We start from the raw sequence: 27,528 nt of genomic DNA, 5'->3' as shown, positions 1-27,528 counted from the left end.
TCAAAACATTACATTAGAGTCAGCCCTAGCGTATTTCTTGGGTAATTCTGCTACTGACTTTCCTTCAGACTGACAATACTTCTAATATAGTATTACCTCTCTATGAGCCAGGTCACTACACACGCTAAATTCTTGTGTGAATCCTGGTCTTTTCTAGCCGAACTAGTAATTTCCCATGTAGCAGCAAATCTTCCATTTCTATCCAACAAGTTAAAAACTTCAAAATGCTAAAGAAAAATGCAATTATAAATAACAATTGAAATAAGAACCAGGACTTGTAAATTCCATATAAATATTTTATTACCTATAAAAGACAACTTACATGGGTAGATACTCTATTAAAAAAAATCACAAGCTTTCTGTTTTCATTAAAAGATTCAAATGCTTTAAAGAGCATTTTAGAATACCTCTTCCCTCTTCTGCAGTGATTAATTAGGAACTGATACCAAGTAGCAAATGTACCACAACATAGCAATGGCTGGTGTTTCTAATGGTGTTTCTAACGGTGCTGACAATGCAGAGGAGGTCACCATACAGAATCCAAATTTGGATTCAAGGCTTGGGCTCCTTGGTCCCCAAGTCAAAAAAGTAGGTGGAGTTATGGAGTCAAATAGTCAATTTGCAGACTTTTAAACAGACTTTTGCAACACATCTCCCTTGGGATGTCAGCTGGCTCTGGCAAATACAACTCTCTTCATTCTATTTAAGATAGAGACAATTGGAAATAACAGCGGGAGAAAAAAAACCCAAAGGAATAGAGTGGAGACCGGAAAACAGCCTCAAAAGGGAAGCTTGTTAAAGGAAAAAACTGCCCACAAATCACCCGTTTTTCTTACAGGACATGTATTTGCTCAATATAGGATTAACATTTTAAAGTCATCATGTAAGCATTTAACCTTCTCACAGATCAAATCAATTTTGTTTAGTGGTATTATTTTATATATGAGATCCATACAAAGGAGATTTTTTTTGTTTTCCTTTTGTCAAGACCTTGAAAAGGCACAACAAAAGTAATCAAAATACTACAATGATGGGACTGTAGAAGTTATCTAAGTTGAATTTCATGTACTCCATTAAAAATACCATGTGTTATTTAATTTGTAACCTGTCTTTGACTTCTTCCAGCTAGATGAGCAAAGAAAAATGTTGGCATGTTAAAAACAGAGTTGCATAACTTTTTTTAACTCTTCATATGGTTGACAAGTTCATGGGTATCAGTACGTAAACTACCTCACAAACAGCAGTCGGAGCCTTATGCATAAAGAGTTAACTATACATAGTTACAGTTAATTTCATATTAGGATATCTAGGTTTGAATGACGTTCAAGCCATAACATGGTCCCAAGGTATAAGGTTTCTCTCAAAAATGATGAAGTTAGGTTAGTGCAGTGACACTAAAGTTATCTAAAGACTGAAGTATCATGCAAGAGAGACTTTTCTGTTAGCTGTCATAGGAAAAATAAAATAATAAAAAAAAAAAACCAAAACCAAAACAACAAAACTTTTCAGGTATTTACTCTTTCTAAAGAAGAAATTAAGACAGTAGATGGTAAGAAGAAAAAACCTCCAAATACTTTAGTAGTCGCATTTCCATCCTACTGAATGCAACTATGCACCTGCCTATGGGTTCAGCATGACACAATGGGAAGTTTCCAGTTCTTACTGTTAAAGATAGTTAATAGTAGCATTTTAATTAAATTATTAAAATGTAGCAACTACTTTATTTTTATTATTTACATTTAGTTTTGGAATAATATTAACCAGAACAGTGAAAGTGGCTTGTGCTGTTCCACTTAGCTTATGCTTTGGTGATGAGAACAATGTCTGGATTCATAACTCCACAATGTGACACTAAAGCTTTTATTTTAAAGATTTTTTTTTCTTAATTATATAGAAACATTCATGGGGATTATGTTTGGATAAATTTTAAATTGTTCTGTATTTTGAGCCTAACCAGAAATTAACATGAATTGTATTTTTTCTGTCTTTACTTTTCATATTACTGTATTAACTTCTTAATACACACAGGGTAAATGTTTTTACAGACAAGAGAGAAGTGATCCAGAATTTCAATGTTAGGTGGAAACCTTTAAAAAACATGGGAGGACAAGAAACAAGGAAACACAAACTCATAAACTCAACTAATTTTCACATATTATATACTAAAAAGCATGCTCGCAAATAGACTCACCGAGTAGCTGACTTTCATGACAAAGCAGTGTAACAAAAGCACTGAATGATAGGACTGAATTTTGGTTGGGTTTTTTTCAATGCATATGTTGCTATTACTAGGAATCTTTCCAGGTAAGGGCAGATACGCAGTGCAAGAAGGAATTTTTTCACTATATGTTTTCATATGTGTAATTATTACAGAAGAAGTAATTTCTCTTATGTACTGCTAGTACTAAGGCAGAAAATAATACTTGACCATGTTGCCAAATACCTACAAACCATAGAACAAGCATGATTAAACATCCATAAGATGCAAGTCTGTTCCCATAAAAATCATAGAAGTATTTCCAAAACACTGGAGTCTCACTTTCTGTCAGAAAATCTCACATTGATGGAGTTTCCAGGAGTCAAAAGTCCATGAGTTTTGGCATGAACTGGTTCAGTTTTGGGAGAAATTTTGATCTCAAAATTCTGAAGCAACTGTGAAAATAAACAGGACAAATATTACAAAAGCTGCAGAATTACAGACGAAGATTAGACTTTGGAGAAGAGAACATAACAGACTGTCATAAACCAAATTTCTGTTGCCAATTCTGTGGAGTCTAAGTGCTATGATTCCCACACAGAAAAAATAGTTGTTAGAAGGTGAAGATTATAGTTAAAAATCTTCCTCATCTGACTGAGGGAGGACTGAGCCAGTCCTTTCTGAAGAATTTCCACACAACTAGATTAAACAGTCTGAGCTATCAAAGAAACTAAGATCTCTTCAAACCTCATGAGACAGCAACTGTCCAGTGCACCAAGTAAAACAATCATAGTTCAAGAAGACAAATATTAGAGCCTCTCCTGATCAGAATCACTATAATTCAATCATCCAGGTTCTCCATACATTAAAATTCTACTTCCATACACTTAAAACTGAGAGAACCAATTGCAAATCAGAGAAATAATGGGCTACAAGAAACCTCAAGAGATCTAGCTCATTCATCCTGAGGCTGAGCATAGAACACCTGTGTCCTGGGTTCAGCAGTAGCAGTCACTTTTTCTCCTTCTTAGTAGCTGGTGCAGTGCTGTGTTTTTGACTTTCGGCCTGGGGACGGTACTGATAAAACCGATGTTTTCAGTTGCTGGTCAGCATGTTTAGTCTGACCAAGGACTTTGTGAGTCTCATGCTCCGCCAGGGAGGAGGGGAAGCCAGGAGGAAGGAGGGACAGGACACCTGACTCAAACTAGCCAAAGAGGTATTCCATACCACAGCACGTCATGCCTGGGGATGTAACTGGGAGTTACCCGGAAGGGCTGGCTCTCTGCTCAGTTGGGCTCGTTTTCGGTGAGTGGTATTGTATTCTCTTCCCTTGTTATTTCTCTTATCATTATTTTTATTGGTGGTGGCAGTAGTGATTTGTGTTATACCTTAGTTACTGGACTGTTTTTATCTCAACCCATGGGAGTTGCATTCTTTTGATTCTCCTCCCCATCCCTCCGGGAGGCCGGGGCAGGGGAGTAGAAACTGCGTGGCTGACTTGCCGACTGGCTTAAACCACAACAACCTGCTATCTATTTTTAAACTTTCAAGGAGATACCATAACATCCTCAACTTTTCCTAACTCTCAATCACTTTGTCCTATACACTAAGCAATCTTCTCTTACCCTTCTAGTAAGCATGATGAGAAATGTGTTATTTTCCTATATATAACTATCTTTCAGTGTTACGTCTTTGATCAAATTTTCATCTCATTCTTCTCTTTTTCAAGCCCCTCATCTTTGTTATTCTCTCAGTCTTCCTCCCATTTGACTATGTTGTCCTTAAAATGCAGCACACAGGTTCAGCTGTGTATCATTATCTAGCTGAGGACTTGTCAGTGTTAAGACTGAGTAATTTAACTCCTCTTTCTGATATACAACATGCTTGCTAATACTGTTAATATACCGAAGAATTACACTGCTTTGTCAGAATTAGCATAATTATTGCCTACAGATTTTTTACTATTTCCCTCAAGTCTGTTTCTATGGTACTAATTACCCAGACGGTCAGCAACTTGTAGTCATGCAACTGATTTCTTCTACAGGCAGTAACTTGCAACTTTTCTTAGTGAACAATTTTGTGTTGATTCTGGAACATTTCTACATTTTTTCATAATTCTGTATTCACATCCTTTGATTTTAACTTCGTTCATGTCAGCTTGGTATCCTATGCAAACACTAAAAGCATTCTCTAATCCATCATTTCCACTCTAAATGAAAATACCAACCTAAATCAAATGCAGGACAGAGTCTTACAGAATTTTAATAAAATGCTTTCCCAGTTCAGCAGCTGCTGCCTCCAGCTATTTCTTTTTTCTAATCAGTTGTGCATACATTTTATAGGTACTTCCATCTGGAACAAATTTTATTAATTTAGTTATGAGAACAATGTATAAAACATGAAAAATACTTCCTGAAATACCTCGATGCTTGTAAAAAGGTTCTGTGCTATTTTGTTCCAGTTTCTTTCCAGGAAACAAAAGCAGGCTCACTATTACTTCCTCGATACTCCTTTTGAAAAAGAAGCAAGTATGTTTGTTTTATACAGCCCCCTGAGAGCTATCTCACTTTGAGTTCCAAAAGACAAACAGCTGTCCAGAGATTGCCCTAGGACTTAAGGAAATTCTAAGGTAAATTCAATCAAGCTTTGCTTTGAATACATATAATGATCTAAATATTTCTATAGATAAGTAACTATAAATAGTTTCCGAATTTTTGCACAATCTGAGCTCAGTATTTGTGTTAAATGGTGTCTTCTAAATGATAAAAAATGTAGCAGCTGTTGGGAAGCTTTCTTTATGATATGAAGCAATGTAAAACTATATATATGTATACACTAACTACTTATATAACTATAAATTATGTATATCGAAAGTGATAATAAGGTTAGAAGAAAGAACAAAAAAGTATAGAAAACCACAGAACATAGAAAAATTCTACTATTTCTCATTACACTGTGGTCATTACAGGGATATAAAAACTACTTTATGTAAGTACTGAATTCTCCATAACTACAATACTGAAACTGAGCAGATGACAACTGTAGTATACATTAAGAAAGACTTCAAATTTGCTTACAAAACCCTCTATACTGAATCTATGTATTTCCTTAAAAATCTTACCTTTTTTTGTACTATAAGGATTTTTAATTCTGTAATGTAGTTTAACTAGCACACCACATTTCAAGCATCCTTTGCAGGATAAGTATATTAAACAACATTCAAAACCAAAGGTTTTGAGCACTGTAAGATATCCAGAAATGGTATACATAGAAAAGAATCATACCAATATATTTTTCTTCTTGTAATGCTGTCACATAATTCTAACCTGAATCAGTGCAAGATGAATTTCCAACTCTGCAATTCTTTTTCCTATACAACTTCGAATGCCATAACCAAAGGGGATGGAACCAAAATTGTCTACTCTGTCGAAGTTATCTTTCCTCAGCCAGCGCTCAGGTCGGAACTCATTTGCCATTGAGAAATTTTCTTCACTGTACGAAGTAGCATAATGACAGAGTGCCAGCTGCGTCTGAGGAAATAAATCATATTTATACTTAGCTAACTCCAATATATATAACAAAATACAAAAGTATTTGTAATTAATGCCATTCCTGCAATATGAGGTGATAAATATTAAGTATCTTTGAGTAATTCTAGAAGAAAAAAAGGATACCTGGAATATCAGATCACATTCTCACCTGGTTGAATGAAATAATCTTCAAATTGTTTAAAATGTTGCTGGATACATTAGAGAAGATGCAGTAGGGAAGGAGATGGGAACAAAAGTCACAAGTACTGGGAATTGTCTCAGTATGAGAGAAAGGGAGAAGATACAAGACAATGGAAAAGGAAAAAAATAGATGATGAGAAGGAAAAAACACCACACCACCTCAGGAAAAAGAACAGCAATAATTGATGTGATAATGTTTCCAAATTAATTGGGGAGGGGAGGTGGGGGGGGGAGAATAGAAGGATGTATGTGGAATAATATTTAAATAACTGTATTAAGAATCCTAACTGATTTAAAGCTACATTGCTCTAACAGGAATGCTGCCATTTAAAATAGAGCCATATAGTTCTACCATGATCTCTGTGCAATCTTTGCTGGATTTAAACTGTGACAATAGTATAAAGAAAAGATTCATAATTTTAAAAGGAAATTAAACTCTTGCTACAAAGGGAATTAACTTGCAAAGAATTAGAAAGCTGCAAGAATAATGAAATTAATGCTTTTTAAATGAAATTGTAACATTGCACAGAAAAGTTAATAGACTACACCCTCAGGAATATTAAAAACAAGTCATGAGGACAAACCTAAAACCCCAGCATCAACACAGTCAATTATAAAATCCAGTTTTGTCATATAAATGGTTATTATTGAAATATTTTCCTCTTAATGCTCTAACTTGGTGAAATCTTTTGAAATCAATTAAGTGGATATATATTGTAAAAGATCACATTTCATACACAAAAAATAAACTGTGTTCTCTGGAGAGGACTGCAATAGAACCTACCCCTTTAGGTATCAAGTATCCTCCAACAATCAAGTCTTTTTGCGTCACTCTTCCATTTCCTGGCAATACTGGGTATAACCTAGAGACAAATATTTATGAGAAGTAATACCTAAATACAACTTTAGAAGTTTAGATTCCAGTTTGCATTCGCAAATATGCATTATGAATGCAATATGCATTCACAGCAAAAAGGTTTCAAAAGTACAGAACACCTTGGAGATTCAAAAGCCTTGAATCATCTCTGAGAATGTGATTAATATCGGAGAAAATTTATTACTAGTAACTCGAAGTTGAGCTGTTTGGCCTGTATATTTATGTTCTTTACACATGTACAAAAAATGCAATCAACTTGTCAAGCTGGAGACGTTTTAGCACTACTGGAAGCTAAAAAAGCCTTGTTGATGCCTTCCCTAAAGTCCTCTTACTGCCCTCACCTCACTATGAACGTTTGGTATAAACTTTAAAAAAGTAAGTCATATGCCTTCAATTTAAATCAAGAAGCTTAAAATCACTGTAGTGGCACTGCAAAGCACCAGTGTGGGGCAGGAGGCTGTTACAGTCCATCACAGAGACCGATACTTTAAAATGCAAAAATCTAGCTTTCAATTACTTACCTTAACAGACATGTCTTATGTATGTCATACTACTTCTATCACACTAAAATCATTAAACATTATACAATCGATCATATTTCATTGCTTAGGCATCCTTGGACACAATACTTATACAATAAATAAAAGCAGAAGCAGCAAACAGCAGTAACAGCGACCAAATACAAATGTTAGTATGGACTCAAAATCCACTACAGCTACGTGGAATTAATTTTTTTAATTAATGATTGTAGTTGTAGGCTACCTACTTACCTCAAGGTTTCTTTCAGCACAGCTCTAATCAAAGGCAATTTTGGGATATCATGAGCAACAGGAACTTGGTCTTTCCCCAGTTTATTGACTATTTCCTCATGAACACATTGCTGAACCTTGGGGTGCTTCGCCAACATGTATGTTGCCCAGGACAAAGTAAAAGAAGTCTAAGGAAGAAAGCACATAACTACCATCATCAAGTTCAACAAGACTAGTTTAAGAATAACTTCAAGCCAAGAAAAACAACCAGTTTTCAACTATGTGTTTCATAAATTTACAGTTATAAAACAAACTGGCAATGATTCATATCTGGACTCAATGAGATGTCAGACATCACGAGCCCTTCTTCATCTTTTTTCCACTCAAAAATCACCCACATACCAAAACAATCCATGCTGATATTTTTCTAGTGATATATAAAAAGTAACAGAAAAAACAAATGCAATCAAAACTACATGAACACTCTAAACAAAAATGGATTGAGTTAACTGTTAGTTTTCAATATGTGTTTCACCTTTCTTCCCAACAAAATTGTTTCACAGGAAGCAAGAGGATACACAGGAATCAAGAGAATACTACTCAGAATATTACCAACCCCTTTTAAGCATATGGTGATCTCCTATTAGCCTCCACACAACAGATTTGATATTATCACTAATATTATACCTTCTCCTTTGGTAAGCAGTGCTATATCACAACTAGCACTTTCTATCTCATGAACATTCTCATTTGACTGAAATTCAGCATCCTATTGACAGCTTTCTTAAGGAAGCTTGAAGAAGAGCTTATATATTCAAAGTGGCCCCCAAAATGTTAAAATACACTCCCCTCCTTATTAATGATGCGAATAATTAGCAAGGCTCCAAAAGAGAGGTACTGTCTGAAAAATAATTTTAAAATATTTTGTACAAAGGAAGAAATGGGACACAAGGCAGGAAACAGTTCAACTCCAAGCACAAGAAAGTTTAAAGGAACCCATCATCTAATCCTCTTTCACCTCAGCTGGAAAGGTTGCACTTCAATGCACATTTGTGGTTTAGGACACATTCTGAGATCATGCACTCCATCTGTACTAACATGTAAATAAGTACAGTGATCCAATATTTACCATTCTTTTAACCATGAGTCCCCTCTGTTTAAGCTACATGGATTTCTCAAGCTATCCCATTCAAATACTAGACAGATTCCGGACACTTTGCCTCTACTGTCACTTGCACCCAGACATTAAGGTCAAGCAAATAGCTTTACTCGATCTTGTTTCCCTCACAACCATTACTGAAGACAGAAAATTTACCATGAAAATGTATTTTCAGCGTTCCTGACTGGAACAAAGTGGCATTTGGCAAAGTGACAATGCAGTCATTCTGTTCCTTACCTATATTGTTCTTAGTAACTTCATAGAACCATTGAATGGTTTGAGTTGGAAGGGACCTTAAAGATCATCCAGTTCCAGCCCCCCTGCCATGGGCAGGGAGACCTTCCACTAGATCAGGTTGCTCAAAGACCCATCCACCCTGGCCTTGAACACTGCCAGGGATGGGGCATCCATAACTTCTCTGGGCAATCTGTTCCAGTGCCTCACCACTCTCAGAGTGAAGAATTTATTCCTAATATCTAATGTAAATCTACCCTCCTTCAGTTTAAAGCCAGTTCCCCACGTCCTATTACTACATGATGCTGGAAAAAGCCCCTCTCCAGCTTTCCTGTAGGCTCCCTTTAAGTACTGAAAGGCTGCTGTAAGGTCTCCCTGGAGCCTACTCTTCTTCAGGCTGAACAAGCCCAGTTCTCTCAGCCTGTCTTCATCGGAGAGGCGCTTCAAGCCCTCATCTTTGTGGCCTTCCTCTGGACTTGCTCCAACAGATCCATATCCTTCTTATGTTGGGGGCTCAAAACTGGATGCAGTACTCCAGTTAGGATCTCATGAGAGTGGAGTAGATGTGCAGAAACACCTCCCTTGGCCTGCTGGTCACGATTCTTTGATGCATCCCAGGATACAGCTGGCTTTCTGGGCTGCAAGTGCTCTTTGCCAGGTTATGTTGAGCTTCTAATCAACCAGCATCTCAGGGCTGCTCATAATCCAGTCTCCACTCAGCCTGTATTTGTGCTTGGGGTTGCCCCAACCCAGGTGGCAGGATCTTGCATTTGCCCATGTTGAACTTCAAAAGGTTTGCACCAGCCCACCTCTCAGCCCTCTCAAGATCTCTCTGGATGTCACTCCTTCGCTTCACTGTGTTGACAGCACCACACAGCTTAGTGTCACCAGCAAACTTGCTGAGGGCACACTCAATCCCAATGTTGATGTTGCTGACAAAGATGTTGAACAGCGCTGGTCCCAATACTGACCCCTGAGAAACACCATTCAACACTGGCCTCCACTTGGACATCGAGCTGTTGACCATAACTCTTTGAGTGCAGCCATCAAGCCAATTCCTTATCCACTGAGTGGTCTATCCATCAAATCCATGCCTCTCCAATTTAAAAACCAGGATGTTGTGCGGGACAGTGTTAAATGCTCTGCACAAGCCCAGACAGATGATGTCAGCTGCTCTTCCCTTACCCATCAATGCTGTAACCCCATCATAAAAGGCCACCAAATTTGTCAGATGCTATTTGCCTTTAGCAAAGCCATGCTGGCTGTCACCTCCTCATTTTCCATGTGCCTTATCACAGTTTCCAGGAGGATCTGCTCCATGCTTTTGCTGCATTTAAGACAGAAAAATTGTAACATCTACCTTAACTTTTTGGAATTATTTTTAAGTGTATTTTTTTCAACTTGTATAATGAAGAGAGACAAAAAGTTTCCTATGTAGAAAGTGAAACAGCTTTATTTTCAGCTTATCACTCATTAGTACAACAAAGCATCAGGTTATAAACAATGTATGGGTAAAACCCCCAACTTCCTGAAATGTCCTATTTTGGGCTTATATCTAAGAAAAATTTAGAATTCAAATTCATCATGTCTTGTCTTCAAACAAATGCTAGAAGTATCGTTCTCAGAACATTTCTTTTTTTCTTCTTGGAATATTGAGTGTCCCTTGCTAAAATGCAACTCTGTTCTATTCCTCTCAGAGCTCAGAGGAGCTGGCAGTTGTGCCAGCTGTATACAGAAATCTTGATACAAACACTGTTTCTTCCCAGGTTCCCAGCTCCTTCATAACCTCTTAAAAATTAGCACTGTTCCAGGGACAGCCAAAAGGCTTTGTAGCTAAAACCTGCCTTACAATTTTGTTGAAAGCTTTTATAACCCTCTAAACTTCTTTCAGTTTCTATGATAAAATGAGAACTGAAGTGACAGTGGTAGGGGAAAAGATTCCCTCAGTTTCAATCTTGCACTTGAAAATGAGGAAATCAGAAGTACCATTCTCTCACAGAGAAAAAAAAAGTATGCTGCTGGCTGAGAAAGCTGAGTCAAATGGAAAGGGAAAGTTGTTGGCATGAACTTGAACCTTTTCCTCTTAGTTTAATGAAAGCTTTGTCACACTAAGAATGGAAAATTAATGGTCTGAAATATTAGAAAATAAATGGGATGAATAACTGTGCTTTACATGAGAACCAAACATCAAAAAGCTCTCCAAACTCATAAGCCCTTTGGGATATTTAACCAATGAAACAATCTTCGACACATAAATAAGTTTTACATATGCTCCTTACGTTGGAATTCAGAAGTACCACTTTTTTTTACAAACTTTCTTAAATCAAAAAAAATCTGATTTCAGTTATCCAGAGAGGTTTTTTACTTTAAAGCCACTTTACTTTTTAACTAATTTTAATCTTTTCTACTGTAAGATTATTAAACAGTCCTACATAGCACTTTCTTTATCAAATTCATATACTTTAAAAATTTGTTTGGTTACAATTATTTACAATAAGTGTTCACTGATATTCTGAATAACTTTGTGTACATTGTGTAGACAACACAATAACTCATTTTTATCCTTTCTCATTCTTCTGATTGTCATGCTGCAGTCAACACCAAGCTACACTGATGACAGGAATGAGAGGAAGGGAAGATACATACATGACTTTAATGTTTCTTCAAATACTCCAGATGACAAATCAGAAGAATGAGGAAAGATGACCACATAGAATGCTTCACTAGGTGTTAACATATTCCATACACTGGCCTCATTAATACTGAGCCCCGTTACCACAGCTCTTTGCCTCAGAGTGACTGTGTGTTGGCAACACAAGCATGGGTAAACTTATGCCTTATCCACATTAGTGCTTGTATAACACCCACCTCCTAAAAAACTTCAATAGAACCCAGGAGCCAATCCATAATATGTGCCTCAGTCGATTTAATAAGCCACACAAGAAAATCCTTTACCAAATTCTACCTATGAGTTTACTGATCAATTTTTTTCACACCAACTTTCAGCAGCCTTTTTTGTTGTGGTCTACCTAAAGAAGCACAAATACCAACCCAATATTCAAACTAGTACAAGAAAATGTATGAAATTCAAGCCCAATGTAAAGACAATTGCTATTTTATCTGTTTAATAAACTGCAGAACCCAAAGGGATGGGTTCCTAGCTAGAAGAGAACACCAATTTCATTCCAGCAGAGAGATTACAAAGTGATGTATTTTCTATCACTTTAAAGATGTCATGACTTAAATGTGTCAGAATTTATGTTCTTATAAAAAACATAACCCCCCTGAAGATTGCTGCAAATGGTACTGATTTGAAAACAACTGTGCACAAGAAAAATGGTAACAAGCTTACTGTGTCCACTCCTGCCAGAAGCATTTCAGTCATATTGGCATAGATCTCTTCCAAAGTAAGTTCCTTACTCACTAGAAGGTATGTAAGTAGCCCACCATTCACTTCTTCTCCTCGATCCAGCTGAGACTGAATAGCTTTCAATTTGTTGTCAACATGGATCTGACCTTTGGTATTAAAAAAAAATAAATAATTAAGCTTCCATTTTTATTTTTCTGCTGGTTGCAGATTGTAATGACATTTCTCCCTAATGTTACACTACATATAAAAATAAAATAAATTAATCTATTTTCTCAAGGAAAAGATAACAGAGTAGTGGTGGAGGTCAGTGGGTACTTATGGTAAGGAAAGACTGAGCTAACAGGAACCTAAGTAGCTCACAGCAAGAGAATGCTGAGTGCAAAGAAAGGACACAGGAGACTATAGCTTCTGACTGGGAATGAAGGAAGTTCAAGGTCAAGTCTTTCTGCCCACCTGGCTTGTTTTCTGATGACCCTGCTAGAAGTGGTGAACTCTGCAGAGCATGCTGTAACTCAGCACACAGAAGCTGCTACAAGATGTTAGCTGCAACCAGAAGGTTGAAGCCACAGAACTGAATCACACTGAAGATGAGGAGCATCAAGTAATAACAAAAACTGAAAAAACATCAGTGAATGACACTTTGAACAAGTTCACCCACAGTCCCATTTATACTTAATGATTACAAACAGCACCTTCAGTGAAACAAGGGCTTTAAAAAGAGGAAAAACCCTCAGAAACTTAATGCCTCACAGAATGAACTTACAAAGAAGGAACTAGAATTAACACGTTCCTTTGTGAAGCCTACACAAATACATATCACATAGTGATTTTCACCATTTGATTCCTTTCTCAGAAAAGGATTCAACAAAGAAACAGCATTATAAATTTCAAATGGAACAAATTCTTCAAGAACAGTTTTTCAGCCACTGTTAGGACAAAGCTGAAGTCTGCTGTTATTTTTAACCCATAAGAGGGAACAGGAGTACATTATTGTGGGAAATAATGTAAAAGTGGCAGTGTAAAAATATACACAGTTCACAGAAAACACACTTAAATCAGCATTAAGTGGGTTCCCTAATGCCTACTACAGGTACAGATCAATACATATTAAAAAAAAGCATACTAGGTGTACTAAAGGTTAAGAAACTAAAGAATCTGACCTCAAGAAGGTGTAAACAGACCTAATTAGACAAATAGTGCTAATAAAATAACATTAAAAATGCATGCAGCTTTCTAACATTAGAGAGAGAAAGAAGGTCCAAAATATTAAAAAAAAAAAAAAAATTGCAAAGACAAGTCCTTCTTCTTACATGAAAGCTGATTCATAAAGTAGCCTGGAATGCTTTATTTACAAAAAAAAACATACTGTAGTACAGCAATATACTTCTACGTCAACTTACATGCTTGTATGGTAGATACATAATCTTCACAAAGAGTATAATTAACTGCTAAAGTCTAATTTTTTAACTTTCTAGTTAATTTTAGTGGTGATTATTTGTCAGAGTGCCTGACTGAAAATTTGCTGAAGTCAACAAAACTACCCTCATTAAAATTTGAGTGGCTTAAGATAAAGTCTTGGCAAAGAACTCAAACCTGGAGTAAGGCCTGGGTGCTGGAACAGATGAAGACAAGCAAAGAAAAAGCAGTATAAAATAGGGAATATTTAAAGTGTACCAGTAAATTTTCTTTTCAATAGAGTATGTTTTTTAAATGGTTCCTCTGGCCAGTCTGTGTTTAATGTGAAACTTACTTCTGTCACAATCTCTTCCTAGAATTTTAGAAAAGAAATTCAGCAAGTCCTGTCCAAATGCACAGAACCTGCAGAAATACAGCCGAACTTTTCTACTACTAAATCTTACTAAATTTGAAGAGTCCATCCCAGGATCTGCAGAACTCCCTCCAGGGTTTTGGAATAAGTGGACGAAGCCATTTGGGAATAGCACCTGCATACATAGTGGTCTTAAACATACTAAACATCAACTCCAGAGCCTCAATATATTCAACAGTCTGCTGCGGGACGTGGTTTTCCAGGCAGCCCAACCGGCATTCATACAGAATAGTTGCCACACCTGCACATATGAAATCAAAGAATTTTGCTATACATACGCATAGATACATATTAATAATTTAAGAAATTAAAATGCTAACATAATGGAACTACCTTCCAAAAATATTTAGTTATTATTACTGCAGTTGGGAGCAAATAAAATGAAATTTAAAACAGTAAAAAGTACCAGCTAAACATTGTAGTGAGACACTGATTGCTGCATCAGTAATGCTCAAACTGAGAAGACAGCCAGGAATTCCACCAGAAGCAGAGCAGCCCTCCAGCATGTTTGCTGTGTTTTGCATTGCGCCACAAATCCTGAGCCTGATGTGTTGGTCTCTGAACACACAAGGACACTCAACTCCAAAGGCATTTCTGATAACTGTGGTGACACCTCAAGTTTCTAGCAGTGGCTATGCCTTTGTTTGTCATAAGCTGGCAGTAAATGAATAATGAGTAGGCACAAACAGATAAAGAGCTTGCACTCTAGACAGTGATTTTACTGCACACAATATATTCCATGTAACCCTGAAAATCAGCAAGCATGTGACACTGTTGCAAGTGACAGTGTTGACGCATTTCTTCTTCCTGACATGCTATAATTTCCTCAGATATTTTTCTTCTGCAATATTGCAGTGATCCCTACTAGAAATACCATTTTCCCCCACCAATGAACAGTACTCATATATATTTTCTGTAAATTATTATTCTTCTTCCCAACTCTGGACCATCTCTTCCCTTTATTAATTCTTACCTGTCCATGAGTGTCCCTGCAATCTCTCAGGTCAGTTTTATAAACATACCCAAATTATTAAATACTAGACAGAACTCAGCCAGGAACTGCCCTACTGGAGTAAGCCAAAATGTTTCTTTCAGTTTGACAGCACCATTTATTAATTACCTCCTGAAATGGGTTTCTAGCAACTTTTCCTCTCAACTTGCAAAATCTAGATGACATTACCCAGTTTGTTAATGAAAAGACCACATAGTATGGTATAAAAAGCATTCCTTTTACCAAAATAATCTTATTTAATGATTTTTATCAAATCCAGTAGGGAAATCAGGAAATTTAAAAAGGCATTTAGATAATTTCTCAAAGCCATTTGCATCAAATCAAATGTTTTAAATAAATGTTGTGCTTTTAAATTCATTAGCAGTTTGTCCACATCTTTTCAGGAAATATTTAATAACTAGATAATTAGAATAAATGGTCTATTAACACTCTAGTCTCTTTTTTCTCTGTTTTTCTTTTAAAAACAGAGTACAATAGATAATGATGATTTACTTTGTTCTTCCCCTCCATCAAACTCTCCATAAATTCTCAAGTATATATACATGTAGATATTTTAAGAAAATTTCCTTTTTCCCTCTTCTTTGCTTTGTATTTCTTCTTTAGAGACAAAAATAATTTTAAAATCTGGCTGTTTTCAACACACTCTTTTTTTCTCTAATTTTCCTCCCTGGGAAGATTATTTTTCTATGCCTTTTATTTCTCTTGTGCCTCTTTTGGCAACTGCTAGCTCTTACGCATTCTTCTATTCTTTACACAGTCCTCTCAAAAAAATCTTACACATTGGTTCCCTGAACATTTGACGGTGTAAGCTAATTAAGACTACAATTCATATAGGAAACAAGTGCGTGCCAGGCACAAGTTATAAATGAAAAGCTAAAAGAATGCAAAGAATTTAAACCAACCCATCCGTTAAAGTGAATCTGTAAGCTCAAGAGTTTAAAATTCCATAAGGTTGGTAAATCTTAGTTTAATGCCATTTTGAGAGATTATTAATGTAGAACAGACTCAGGTTACTTCAACCAAAAGGCAGACACCAATTTGACACAGCATCTTCATAGATGAGCAATTTGGAAGTTCTTACAAAGCTCACATCATTCAGCTGCCTGTCAGCAGGGTACCTATGTTTTTAAAAGGCGCTATGTGTAATGAGATCAGGTTCTACGCAGTCAGTTAAAGGAATGCATGACATAGAATCACCATTAAGATTTCTGTAAGAACACAGGAAATGCCATAATAGCTCAGGCTGGAGTTCCATTTAGCATTCCCTCACTAATGGTAGCTAGTGGCAGATGCTTTTAAAGCAAGCATAACAACCCTACGCTTGGCATGTGTAAGCATTCGAAAGCAGTATCTTTTCCCACATTAAGCTATAAAAAGAATTTAGATCCATCACACAGTGATTCTCCACCTGGAATTTGGCTAGTATGGTGTTAAATTAACATGTCTTTGAAGTCACACAATTAGAAAGTTAGCACCCTTATTCTTGAGAAATTAATACAGAAATACAGAGTACTGAAACTGCTCAGGACCTTGATTGCGCATTTTACATATATGCCAGCGTTTCCACAGGAATTAACCCTTACTACAAGGTATCATCTCTTTGGAGTCTACAAAGGAATTCTACTGGTAACTGCTGTACTAAGTAGGAAGACATCTGAAAGCAGAATATCAAGCTTTTCTTTTCAGATTAATCACAAAGGGGCACTAGTCATTTGCTAAAAATGCCTAACCATAAGCACACTGCTTTACGTCCACTTTCTTTACAGATGTTATACAGCCTGGGCTTACCTTCCATTGAATACTTGAAGAAAAGGTTGTTAACATTGGTCACTGTTTGCCCATCGTCCTCTTGACTTCTGAGGGTGTGGATTCTTTTAATTAAGTCTGCAATTACTTCATTGACTCCCTCAGAGTAAACAGCCACATCTTTGGGTTTCAGAATTTTCTGCCTCAGTACACTTCTCATTTTTAGCCATTGTTCCCCCTCCCTAGAAGAGATTATTAATAATGTCGATACACAATTTTCTATAACAATCATCAGCTGGGTGAGAGCTTCTCAATGAAACCATTTATAATTTTTCATGTCAAACGAAAGCAAGTGGTGAAAATTATGATCATGTGTACTTGGTATTATGCTGCTATAGATTTACAATATATTTATTGAATATCCTCATTAAATTTCAGTGTTGCAACATGTATGTACAGGTATAAGTCAATCTCTGGTTTCAGTGACAGAAGTTGTCCACTCAGTATTTTGAATTTGACAAGTGCCTCTGTATCAGTATTTTAGTAGTAGCTAACACAAGAAATTAGCAAAATTTGCTTATTAAAATTACTTTAAATAAACATGTGAATTATTCAAACATTTATTTAAAATGTTTATTTAAAATGTTCCAAACAAACCAAAAAATTGTTTTTACCTAGAACTGGCATTTAATTCTCAGACAGGTAACACATTCAGATTTGACAAATCAAGGATCTGATCCAGTACCATAAATTCCATTTCTGATTAGGGTTTCAGATACCCTAATTCTAAACCTACAAAGTAATAGAATAGCAGACCCTATATATATATAGCTATAATGAAACAATTTACAGCTAGATTCTCCTTTAGCTGAGCTATGTATTGAAATCTTTGTGCTGAAGACTAAAAATCTGAATTGCAGCATCTGCATGCTTTGTACAAGCAGAATATTTGGGAACAGCGGTTCCAGAGATACCTTTCTATTCCTTATGAAGATAGGCAATTGCCTTTTATGCATTTATTTTAAATTGCCATGTATTCCCCCCCTCCTTTTTTTTTTTTTTAATTCACCTGGAGCAATGCTACTGCAAGGTACTTACTGACCAGCAAAATAATCTCTTTGGCAGATATTTTCTGACTCTCTTGATTTAAGATCTCATCTAACAAAATATAAAGAAACTATTAGTTTGACTCTGAACTGCACTAAAGATTTGAGTCTGCAGCGCAACACATAATGCCTTTTCCTACCAGTAAAGAAACAGACTGTCCATGACTCCGGAAATTAGTTTCCCTCTAAACAAACATCCTAAATCAGTGGGGATGGTGAGTAGTTCGCAGTGGCAACTAACCACACCCACACGCACTGCCAGTTTATGTAAGCTTTACAGACAGAAAAGTTCTAGAATCAGCCATGTTGAAAAATATCTGCATGGGGATGCACTATAGTGTGAATTTACCATGCAGTGACTCCTCTGCATTGGTCTACTGAGGGGGCACTTCAATGAACAATAAAGCTAAAGCCAACCTGAGCCAACAAGTCCACAGAGCACACTGACAACTGGATGCAACAGTCCAGAAGCAATAAAACCCCATTTGCACATTGATGTTCCAAAGTTCATAAGCTCTGTTCTGCAATACTCCAAACAAGTGAGTCAGCTCAGACAGCTCTAGCTGATATACATTCCTCAAGAATGCTTTTGTGCAAGGTAGCTTACTCGACATTCAAACTACCCATCATTACCGTCCCTTTGAAAATTTACAGCAGAACAGACAATTCACTATCAGTTCTTACCTTCTTCCCTCCTCTAGACACACAAATTTCCCCACACAGAAAAGCCTGAATTCCCAGATGACCTGAAGAGTCCTTCAGAAAATCATCAAACTTTAACAAGAAAACAAAGAAAATGAAGGAGTAGCAACACTTACGCAGATATAAGACCAGTGGCTCTCCCTCGCAAGTCTCTGTACTCCTGCCAGGATTCCATGTTAGCTCTTTGTGGTGCTCTACCTTCTGCTCGGAGGACTTGAGCAACCATATCTCGATCTGCAATGGATACAACAAACTGGGGACCAAAGTGAGACTTGAAGATCTTTCCATACTGCTGAGTGTGTTTTTGCTACAATATCACCAACAGAGAAACAGAAGTAAAGTATTACTAAGGAAAAATATCACAAAAGGAAAACTGACAATTTGTCATACAGTCAATCAATCTATGACATCTAGAACTTGATCACGAGGCTTCCAGTCAAGGAATGGTTTGGAATGTCAGCAGAAAGCATCTAAGCATTACTGTGGAATATTCACAAGGAAAACAGAGAGGTCACACCTCTGACTGAAAAGACCCAAAGCTGTAAGGCACCGAGTGTGAGTGAAACCAAATACCAAGAAGATGAAAGGACTTGGGGCACCTAAAAACACATCCCTTCAGATCAAACAGGTTAGAAAGAATGTCTGAGAAAATGAAAAATGTGGAGGCAAATAGGGTGAAATGAACAGTAGAATACAAAAATATAATAATTACCGTTAACATCCTTTGTAAATACTTGGTCTACCAATTTGTTCTTTACAAATAACTACTTATAAGTTTCTCACACCTAACTGAGGACTATGATAGCACAGCAGCCTAGTGAAGAACTGCATTTTGGGACAGTGTCATCAGCAATTTTCTTAGGAAGACATACATTAATTCTGCAAAAGGAAAGAAAAGTTAAGGTCTTATTCCAGCAGTGAGGTTTATTTAGTGGCTGATCCACAAGTTGCACGATTCAAGCTGGAGGCAAGCAACAGGCAATTAAGGATTAGAAAACATCATGTATTAAAAAAAAAAAAAAAAGTTTTCCAGTAAGATTTGTGCTATGACTATACCATTAAATCTTACTATTTCAAATAAATTTCGTTCTGATATGGTAATGAAATGAAACACCAAACTCTCAGGAGTTCACTTGGAGTAGAGGTACATAAATATTTTAGAGGCAAAACCCCCCAAAACTGAAAAGGAGTTGCTAAAGAGCTATTCTCAGGAATCTGAATTTAAGAAAGCTTTAAATTTTAACACCTTTAGTTCAGCTTAAAGTAGCAAAACAAGGTAAACCAACCAAAGCTTCACTTTGACACATTACCTTGCAGAGTTACACTGATTATAAATCAAATGTTGTATCAATCAGATTGTAAATAAATAAATAAATGTAAATAAATATTGTATAAATCAGTTGTATCAAAGATGTTTCATACAACTACACTAGTGGAAGTTTAGTGTTGACCCCTGATTAACTTACAAGAAATATTTTTTTAATCAGTCTTGGTTACAGAGATGAATTTTTTAATTGCCAACAATAAGTTCAAGATACATTAATCACTGTTCAGCATATGGTACCAAGTGCTTATATAAAATGTTAACTCTTTCTGCCCATTTTCCAAATAAAACAAGAGTTGTGCAATTGTGGCCTCTATCAGTCTCCTCTTTACTACTTTTGGAGCACAATGGCCAATTTCAGTCGAGTTTAACAGAGTTAAAGGTCCCCTACAACTATATTCTTACCATTTTCAAAAATCAGCACCTGGATTCAAATGAGACACATGTATTAGTCACCTTCATAAGGCAAATGCTACAATAGGAACTCAACTGTTATCATTTCTGCTTGATTGGCTGCTAACCAAACACCACATAGCAGACAAGCATGCCAATATATGAACAAGCACATCCAAATCCCGAATTATCTTCAGAGATACTGAAACTGAACCTGAGGAGAAATGAGAGCATGAGTCTTTGGAGAAAAGAATGAGTTGGGAGATGGGTGCTGCAAGGAAGAGGCAGTGGAGTGAGAGGGATGCAGGTCACTAGTCACAAAAAAACAGGTTCAACAAATTTTGCTATTTAGAGAACAGCTTGGTTTTTCCGCTAACAGTGAGATTTATATGTGAGGATGAACTTTAACAGAAAACAAATCAAGGGTCAAGCCATACAATCAAATAAATGCAATACTAATTTTTAAACAGAAAAAGGCAAGGACAAGATATTTGGGCATCTCTTGCTTTTAAAACAGAATGATATTCAGTGCATCAATTTCATGTTTAAAAAACTGCCAGGAATTTCTCTTCCATATGTTCTATCACAACATAGGTTTTCTTCCCCTTGTTCCAAAACTTAAAAATATTACACTTTAATGTCTCACATACCACTCTCACACTAGGCATTTTTGCACATCATAAATTCAAACTGCCAGCATCCAAACCTTCCTCCCTCACCTTTCTTTATACTTGCGTAGCACTGATGATACAAAAGGGATATAACCCCATCAAATTAAAAATACTTTCCCTTTGTCATAATTGCTGTAGGCATTACTGCTTTGGCCAGGAGTAACTGGAATCATGTTACTGAGAACAGAACCTCCTTTGTGAAAAAGGGCTCAGCTTCCCCACCCCTTCTGCATATAGCATACAAATATTTGTGTGCACCAAAGGACGTTGTTTAAGTAGCTGTGCTGGTTACCAAAGGGGTTTAGATTAATTCATTCCTGATGTTCACTGTATTGTTAAGTTTAACAGACTGTTATTAATCCGGATAATGCCTATTTGCATCCAGCATGTACGCAAACAGGGCACCCATGACTTGTAAAGTGATTTTTTTTTTTTGAGACTCAAAACAGAATAAAAATCAGTACCATATTAAAACTCCTCCTTATCCCTCCTCCTGACTTCCTTTCTATGAATAATATTCATGAAAGAAGAAAATACTCATATCAGCTAGTGGTAGTGAAAAGCATATACTATGTAGTTTGTCTTACATTCCTTTTATTATTTTGAACTATTTTCACTGTTCTGACAGTGAACGAAATTGAATGCAACAGTAGTTGGGGGAGTTTGGTTTGTTTGTTTTCGAGTTATGACTGCTGAGTGCCTCTTAAATTCTGTATACCACCACTGAAGTAGAGAAAAAAAGAAACATAAATTAACAGAAAGCTTTAGCTATCATGAAGTTTCATCTGCATGTCCCTAGGTTAGCAAGCAATTAAGTGGAGCAATTCATCACTGGCAATCTTGTTTAGCTTTCATCAAACACAGCATGCACTGAGGAGCCTAACACTTGTTTTCATAGCTCTAAATAGTAAATGCAACAGACAGGCAGAACCAAGTACTTTTTTTTTTTTTTTTCCTCCCCCTGCCTCTTTCTGGTGTTTTAGGTCCTTTGAGTTTTGATTTTTGATCCATTGAGTTTTGACCGTCAAACCATTTAAAGTCCTGTCCTGTTCCCTTTGGTTTCCCTTTTCTGTTTTCACTTCACACTCTCTTTTTTCATTTCAGTGATTTTCAGGCAGTGAACCTCTTAGGCTTGTCTGTGAATCTCTTCCCAGCAACCTGAGAAAGGTCACTAAGAAAAGCAAAATAACTAATGCTGCGTTTGAGGTATTCCCAAGAGATCTGTACTGCCAGTGGAAAACTTTATGGATCCACAACTGCAAAAGGATAAGAAACGCTGCTTTTCTCCCTCAAACACACGTGCTCACTTCAGAATTGCTTGGATTTCAGGGGGAAAGGGCCCCAGGAGATGCACTGTGACTGTTTAGGAATGAAACCCACGTGTTCGGCCAGGCAACCAAAAAATCATCTTTTGATATAGTCAGCCTTGCAGTAAGACAGTTACCCATCCCAGCATCCAGCAAACGCTGTAAAGAGGAAGTATACTGGTTCACCAGCTCCTGCTGCCCCAGGCACGGATAACCGTACTTCTCCATTCGCCGGCTGCGACTGAGGAGGGGTACACTACAAGCCGCGGCCCGCGCACCACCACAGAGGTGGCAGTGCCCAAACCACTGTGGACAGTTCTCGACCCCCACCCTCGTTCACATTTTCTTCACCGTCCCCACACACTCCCCCCCCCGGCCTACTCCAAAGCCGCCCATGGTCCAGGTGACAGGAGTCGCTCGCCGCCCTCCCCTCACCCCGCCATTGGGCCCCTCTTCCCGCCCTCCCCTCCCCATCACCGCGAGCCAATGGGGCTGCCGGGGGAGGGGGGGCGCGGGCAGCGTGGGCCGCCACCGCCGTGCGCCCGCCCCCCTCCCCCCCCCCCCACACACACAGGGGGAGGTTTCAAACCGCCCGCCTGCCTCCCGCTGAGGGGAGCGGGCGGCAGCCGTGCGCCGGGCAGCGCTGACAGCAGCACGGCCAGGCACAAATACCGCCCCCTCCGGGGACCTATATATGCGAAGTGTATTTATGTAAGGGGAGGCTGGGGCAGAAGCGAGGGCTGGAGAAACAAAATGGTCTCTTACCCAGAGCAGAGGGGCCGAGCTGAACGCGGCGGGAGTCCCCCACACACTGCCCGGGCGGCGGCGCCTCAGCACGCCTGAGGCGGTCCCGGGTGGAAACGGCCCGGCACTGCCTCACCTTCGGGGCGGGTGCTGCCGTCCGAGGAAAGCCCATGTTCCCCAGCTCTGCCCGCAAAAAGTAAGCCCTCTGCAAGTCTGTGAAACCACCCAGTTCAAAAAGATGCATTGACTTTTTTCCCCTTTTTAGTCTTAAGACACCTCCTAAGAGTTCAAAATAGGCATAAAGATCAAAAGGAAGAGCTCAGGCGCTCCGCGCACGGGGGACGTGGGTCCCGGGAACGGGATGCCGGCACGGCGCATAGAACGAGCACGCAGAACGAGCTCACAGGCTCCTCACCGAAACAAAAACGCTAAACCCTACTAGTGCTACGGGATAGGGAGATTGAATTTGGGGGGATCCTCTGGATCGCGGCTCCTGGCTAACAGCGGGAACGCGGCGATGAATAGCCGTGGTGCTGCTAACCCGGTGTCTAAACAACGTTTTGTGAGGGGAGAAAAGGAAAAGTTTAAGTAATCCAGGGGTGACTAAAACATTTAAAAGCCGAGTAAGCTGTACCTGGATTTCATGGATGCGGCCGAAGCCGTCCTTCCAGAAGAACTCGTAGAGATTGTAGAGGGTATTGGGTCCGGGCATTTCGTGCAGGCTCTTCACCCTGCCAAGCCGGCGCGGGGCGGGCTCCAGCAGTTCCCCTGCACGCCCCGAGCCCCCCACCGTCGCCTCGCCTTTGTTCTCTGCCGCCGCTGGGGAGTTATTCTGCACCTCCAGGGACTGGCTGCTGGAAAGTTTGGGCAGCTGGTGAAACCTGCTGGCAAAAAGCGCATGGTAGAAGTAAGTTCCCTCAGATTCAAGCGTCTGCTTGCATTTCATGGCCAGAACTCTCGTGAAGAAAGACATGTCTTTTAATTTCAGAAAGGTCCACTTTGCTCCTGCGGCTGCTTTTAATTTGGTTGCTCCTTCTTCGCTGCCCGCGTTAACTTGTACAAGCAGCACTTCTCCAAACTCTTACTGCATGGGCATCAGTTTACAAAGACCATTATTTAACGCTCCCTCCCCTAGGGCTGGAAAAGGGGGGTGGGTCTGGGATGAGACTTGAATAGAACTAACCTATTATTTCGTATAATTCAAATCAGATAAATTTACCCGTTAAACACGCAGCCAAAGTTAAGGTTTCTTCTCTTTCCACCATTGGTTTGGCAAAAAGCCCACATAAGGATTTACCCTATCTGTCTCCTTCAGTAAAAAGGTGAGTTTAGGGCTATTTTTTAAGTGGCACTAATTCATTTCCATATGTTGGAAAATCCTGTATTTCCTTAATACCATTCATCATCCTGTAACATACATAGAAAACATTTCAGCATTGACACACAAGTAGCAGTGGTTTTAAACAGTAACTTTACAAACAGTTCCTGTAAATTACAAGATCCAGAGATGTTATATGCATTGCAGAATGATTTAACTTCTGGACAGGATATACTCCATAAGCAGCTTGCATCAACTTTTGTAGAAAATAACCAGTGCCCTGTAACTGCGAAGTGTTCCACTCCAGTTTTGCCTCAGTTCAGCTCTACAGATGTTTTGTTCAACATCTTTGTCAGTGACATGGACAGTGGGATTGAGTGCACTCTCAGCAAGTTTGCCGATGACACCAAGCTGTGTGGTTCGGTTGATACGCCGGAGGGAAGGGATGCCATCCAGAGGGACCTCAACAAGCTTGTGAGGTGGGCTGATGCCAACCTTATGAAGTTTAACCATGCCAAGTGCAAGGTCCTACACCTGGGTTGGAGCAATCCCAGGCACAGCTACAGGTTGGGCAGAGAAGAGATTCAGAGCAGCCCTGCAGAGAAGGACTTGTGGGTGCTGGTTGATGAAAAAAAGGACATGAGCCGGCTTCAGTGTGCACTCACAGCCCAGAAAGCAACCGTATCCTGGGCTGCATCAAAAGGAATGTGACCAGCAGGTCAAGGGAGGTGATCCTGCCCTTCTACTCTGCTCTTGTGAGACCTCACTTGGAGTATTGTGTGCAGTTCTGGTGTCCTCAACATAAAAAGGACATGGAACTGTTCGAACAAGTGCAGAGGAGGGCCACGAGGATGATCAGGGGCTGAAGCACCTCCTGTATGAAGAGAGGCTGAGAAAGTTCGGGCTGTTCAGCCTGGAGAAGGCTGTGTGGAGACCTCATAGCAGCCTTCCAGTACCTGAAGGGGGCCTATAGGGATGCTGGGAATGGACTATTCATCAGGGACTGTAGTGATAGGACAAGGGGTAATGGGTTAAAACTTAAACAGGGGAAGTTTAGATTGGATATAAGGAAGAAGTTCTTTACTGTAAGATGGTGAGGCACTGGTATGGGTTGCCCAAGGAAGCTGTGAATGCTCCATCTCTGGTGGTGTTCAAGGCCAGTTTGGACAGAGCCTTGTGTGACATGGTTTAATGTGAGGTGTCCCTGCATATGGCAGGGGGGTTGAAACTAGATGATCTTAAGGTCCTTTGCAACCCTAACTATTCTATGATTCTATAATCACACACAGAGAACTTGAGCTCCAATCTGTATATCAGTTTGGTTTGCGCAGTTTCAAAACCGTTTGTGTGGTCTTCATATGTATTTCTGCATGATTCTGAAGGTGTTAGTGATAATCTGTAAAATGTTGATTAGTTTCAGAAATTATGTGGAAGAGCCACTTCAGTTTTATCTGAATCAGAAGCTCATGTAAAAAACTTCAGGACAGACAAAAGTCTCAAGGAAGATCCCCATTTCCAGAACTCAGTTATGAATAAGCAGCTGGAAAAGTAAGTTTAGCGAGTTTCAAAGTTATCTGCCTTTGTTCTCCCTCTGTTTATTTTTCTACATTTATATTTTGAGACCACAACTCAATCAAGATTCATGTACATGCTTAATTTTACCACCGATAACCACAGAAAAAAATCTATCCCTGAAGTTAGACATGTGCATCAGTCTTTGTAGATACAGCAGTAAATATTAAAGGAACAAAAGGCAGATGGTAAACTGTCTTAAAATCTACAAAGTTCATATTGGTTTAAGCTAAAATAATGTCTTTAAAATGGGCTTCACCGTACTTGAAAGGATCCAGAGAACAGCAACAGAAAAAATTACAAGCTTTTTAAAATTATGTAAGGAGGAAGTTGAGGAATTATTTCATCTGGGAAAGATGACTACCAGGAGTATGACAACAGACTACAGATGTGTGCATCTATTGTTAAGAAAACTCATGTCAGACAGAAAATAATGAAGTTTATCACAACTATAACAGACACACTTAGCATCTGTACTTCTGCAGAATCCGAGTTGGAGGTCAAACTTGTAAACTGCAGCACATTAAACAGTCAACGTTATGAGTAAACCCCAAAATTTATAATTAATGATAGATGAAGCTGAAATAACATTTTCCTACAGTAGACTCGGAAAAAAGGAAGGAAGAGCCAAATAAACCCAACAAACATTTGAAAGAGCAGCAGAGGGGTTTACATAGTGAAAGGTTTACGATGTAACAAAGAAACTGCTCTAAGGGTCAGCACTGCCTGATCTCATTTTCCTCTCAAATCTGTTACATTAAAGAATTCTGTGATCATAAGTCTAGTAGTATTGCCACAGAATTCCCAGTAATAACAGTGAGTGTAGTAGCAGCCATGATATAAAACCTCCTTTCAATGACATAAAACCATCAAACTGTAAAGAAGGGAGAAGCTATGCCATCAGCACTAGCCAACCAGAACATATTTCTGTGGCTTGGAAGATAAATATTTTCACCTACTTCTACAATCTTCTAGCACACATATTTATCAGAGATCTTAAGACTGGCTTGAAAACACATTCACAGTTCTTTAAATTTAAACAATGACATTTGGCCCAGCCTGTCAGTCTGCTGAGTTTGAAAAATCATTTTATGTAACTAGTCAGTTAGGACTTTTATTATTTTAAACAAGTTGAAGCACATGCTTCTCCACAGCAGAAGTCCTTCAATTTTAGTTAACTTCTGGTATGTAACGGGATCACAGTATGAACTAAACTATCAATAATTTAGATTATATATTATTTTTGGATGATAATTTGTCTCCAAATCCACAGTCATACTGTTCTCTTGGTCCAGACCCCCTAGTGGGGTCATATAATTTGTACTTTGTTACCTTCACTTAGTTATTTCTAAATCCAATTTAAACTTGCCCTTCTCTTTGCATGAACTCTAGCAAAGTTCAGCTGAAGCTTTCTTTGTCTTAGGAACATCAGTATTCAGAGTCAATAGGTACATTATCATCCTACTAGGAATTCTGGTTTCTTAGAAT

At 38.4% G+C, this 27,528-nt stretch overlaps 1 protein-coding gene across 1 annotated transcript; it reads right to left on the bottom strand.

Moving 5' to 3' along the window:
* Positions 1-2,535: 2,535 nt before the first annotated feature.
* CYP27C1 (cytochrome P450 family 27 subfamily C member 1) lies at positions 2,536-24,123 on the bottom strand (the record flags this gene model as incomplete). The annotated part of the gene is made up of 9 exons (XM_080622176.1): positions 2,536-2,652; positions 5,524-5,727; positions 6,713-6,791; positions 7,576-7,742; positions 12,300-12,463; positions 14,177-14,386; positions 16,946-17,145; positions 18,828-19,018; positions 23,785-24,123. 9 exons carry the CDS (start codon positions 24,121-24,123, stop codon positions 2,536-2,538), a joined length of 1,671 nt encoding a protein of 556 aa, XP_080478302.1.
* Between the last annotated feature and the right edge of the window lie 3,405 nt (positions 24,124-27,528).

This window comes from Psittacula echo (assembly GCF_963264785.1).
Source record: "Psittacula echo genome assembly, chromosome: 6".
Taxonomy (NCBI): domain Eukaryota; kingdom Metazoa; phylum Chordata; class Aves; order Psittaciformes; family Psittacidae; genus Psittacula; species Psittacula echo.
This window is presented reverse-complemented; position numbering and strand designations above follow the sequence as displayed.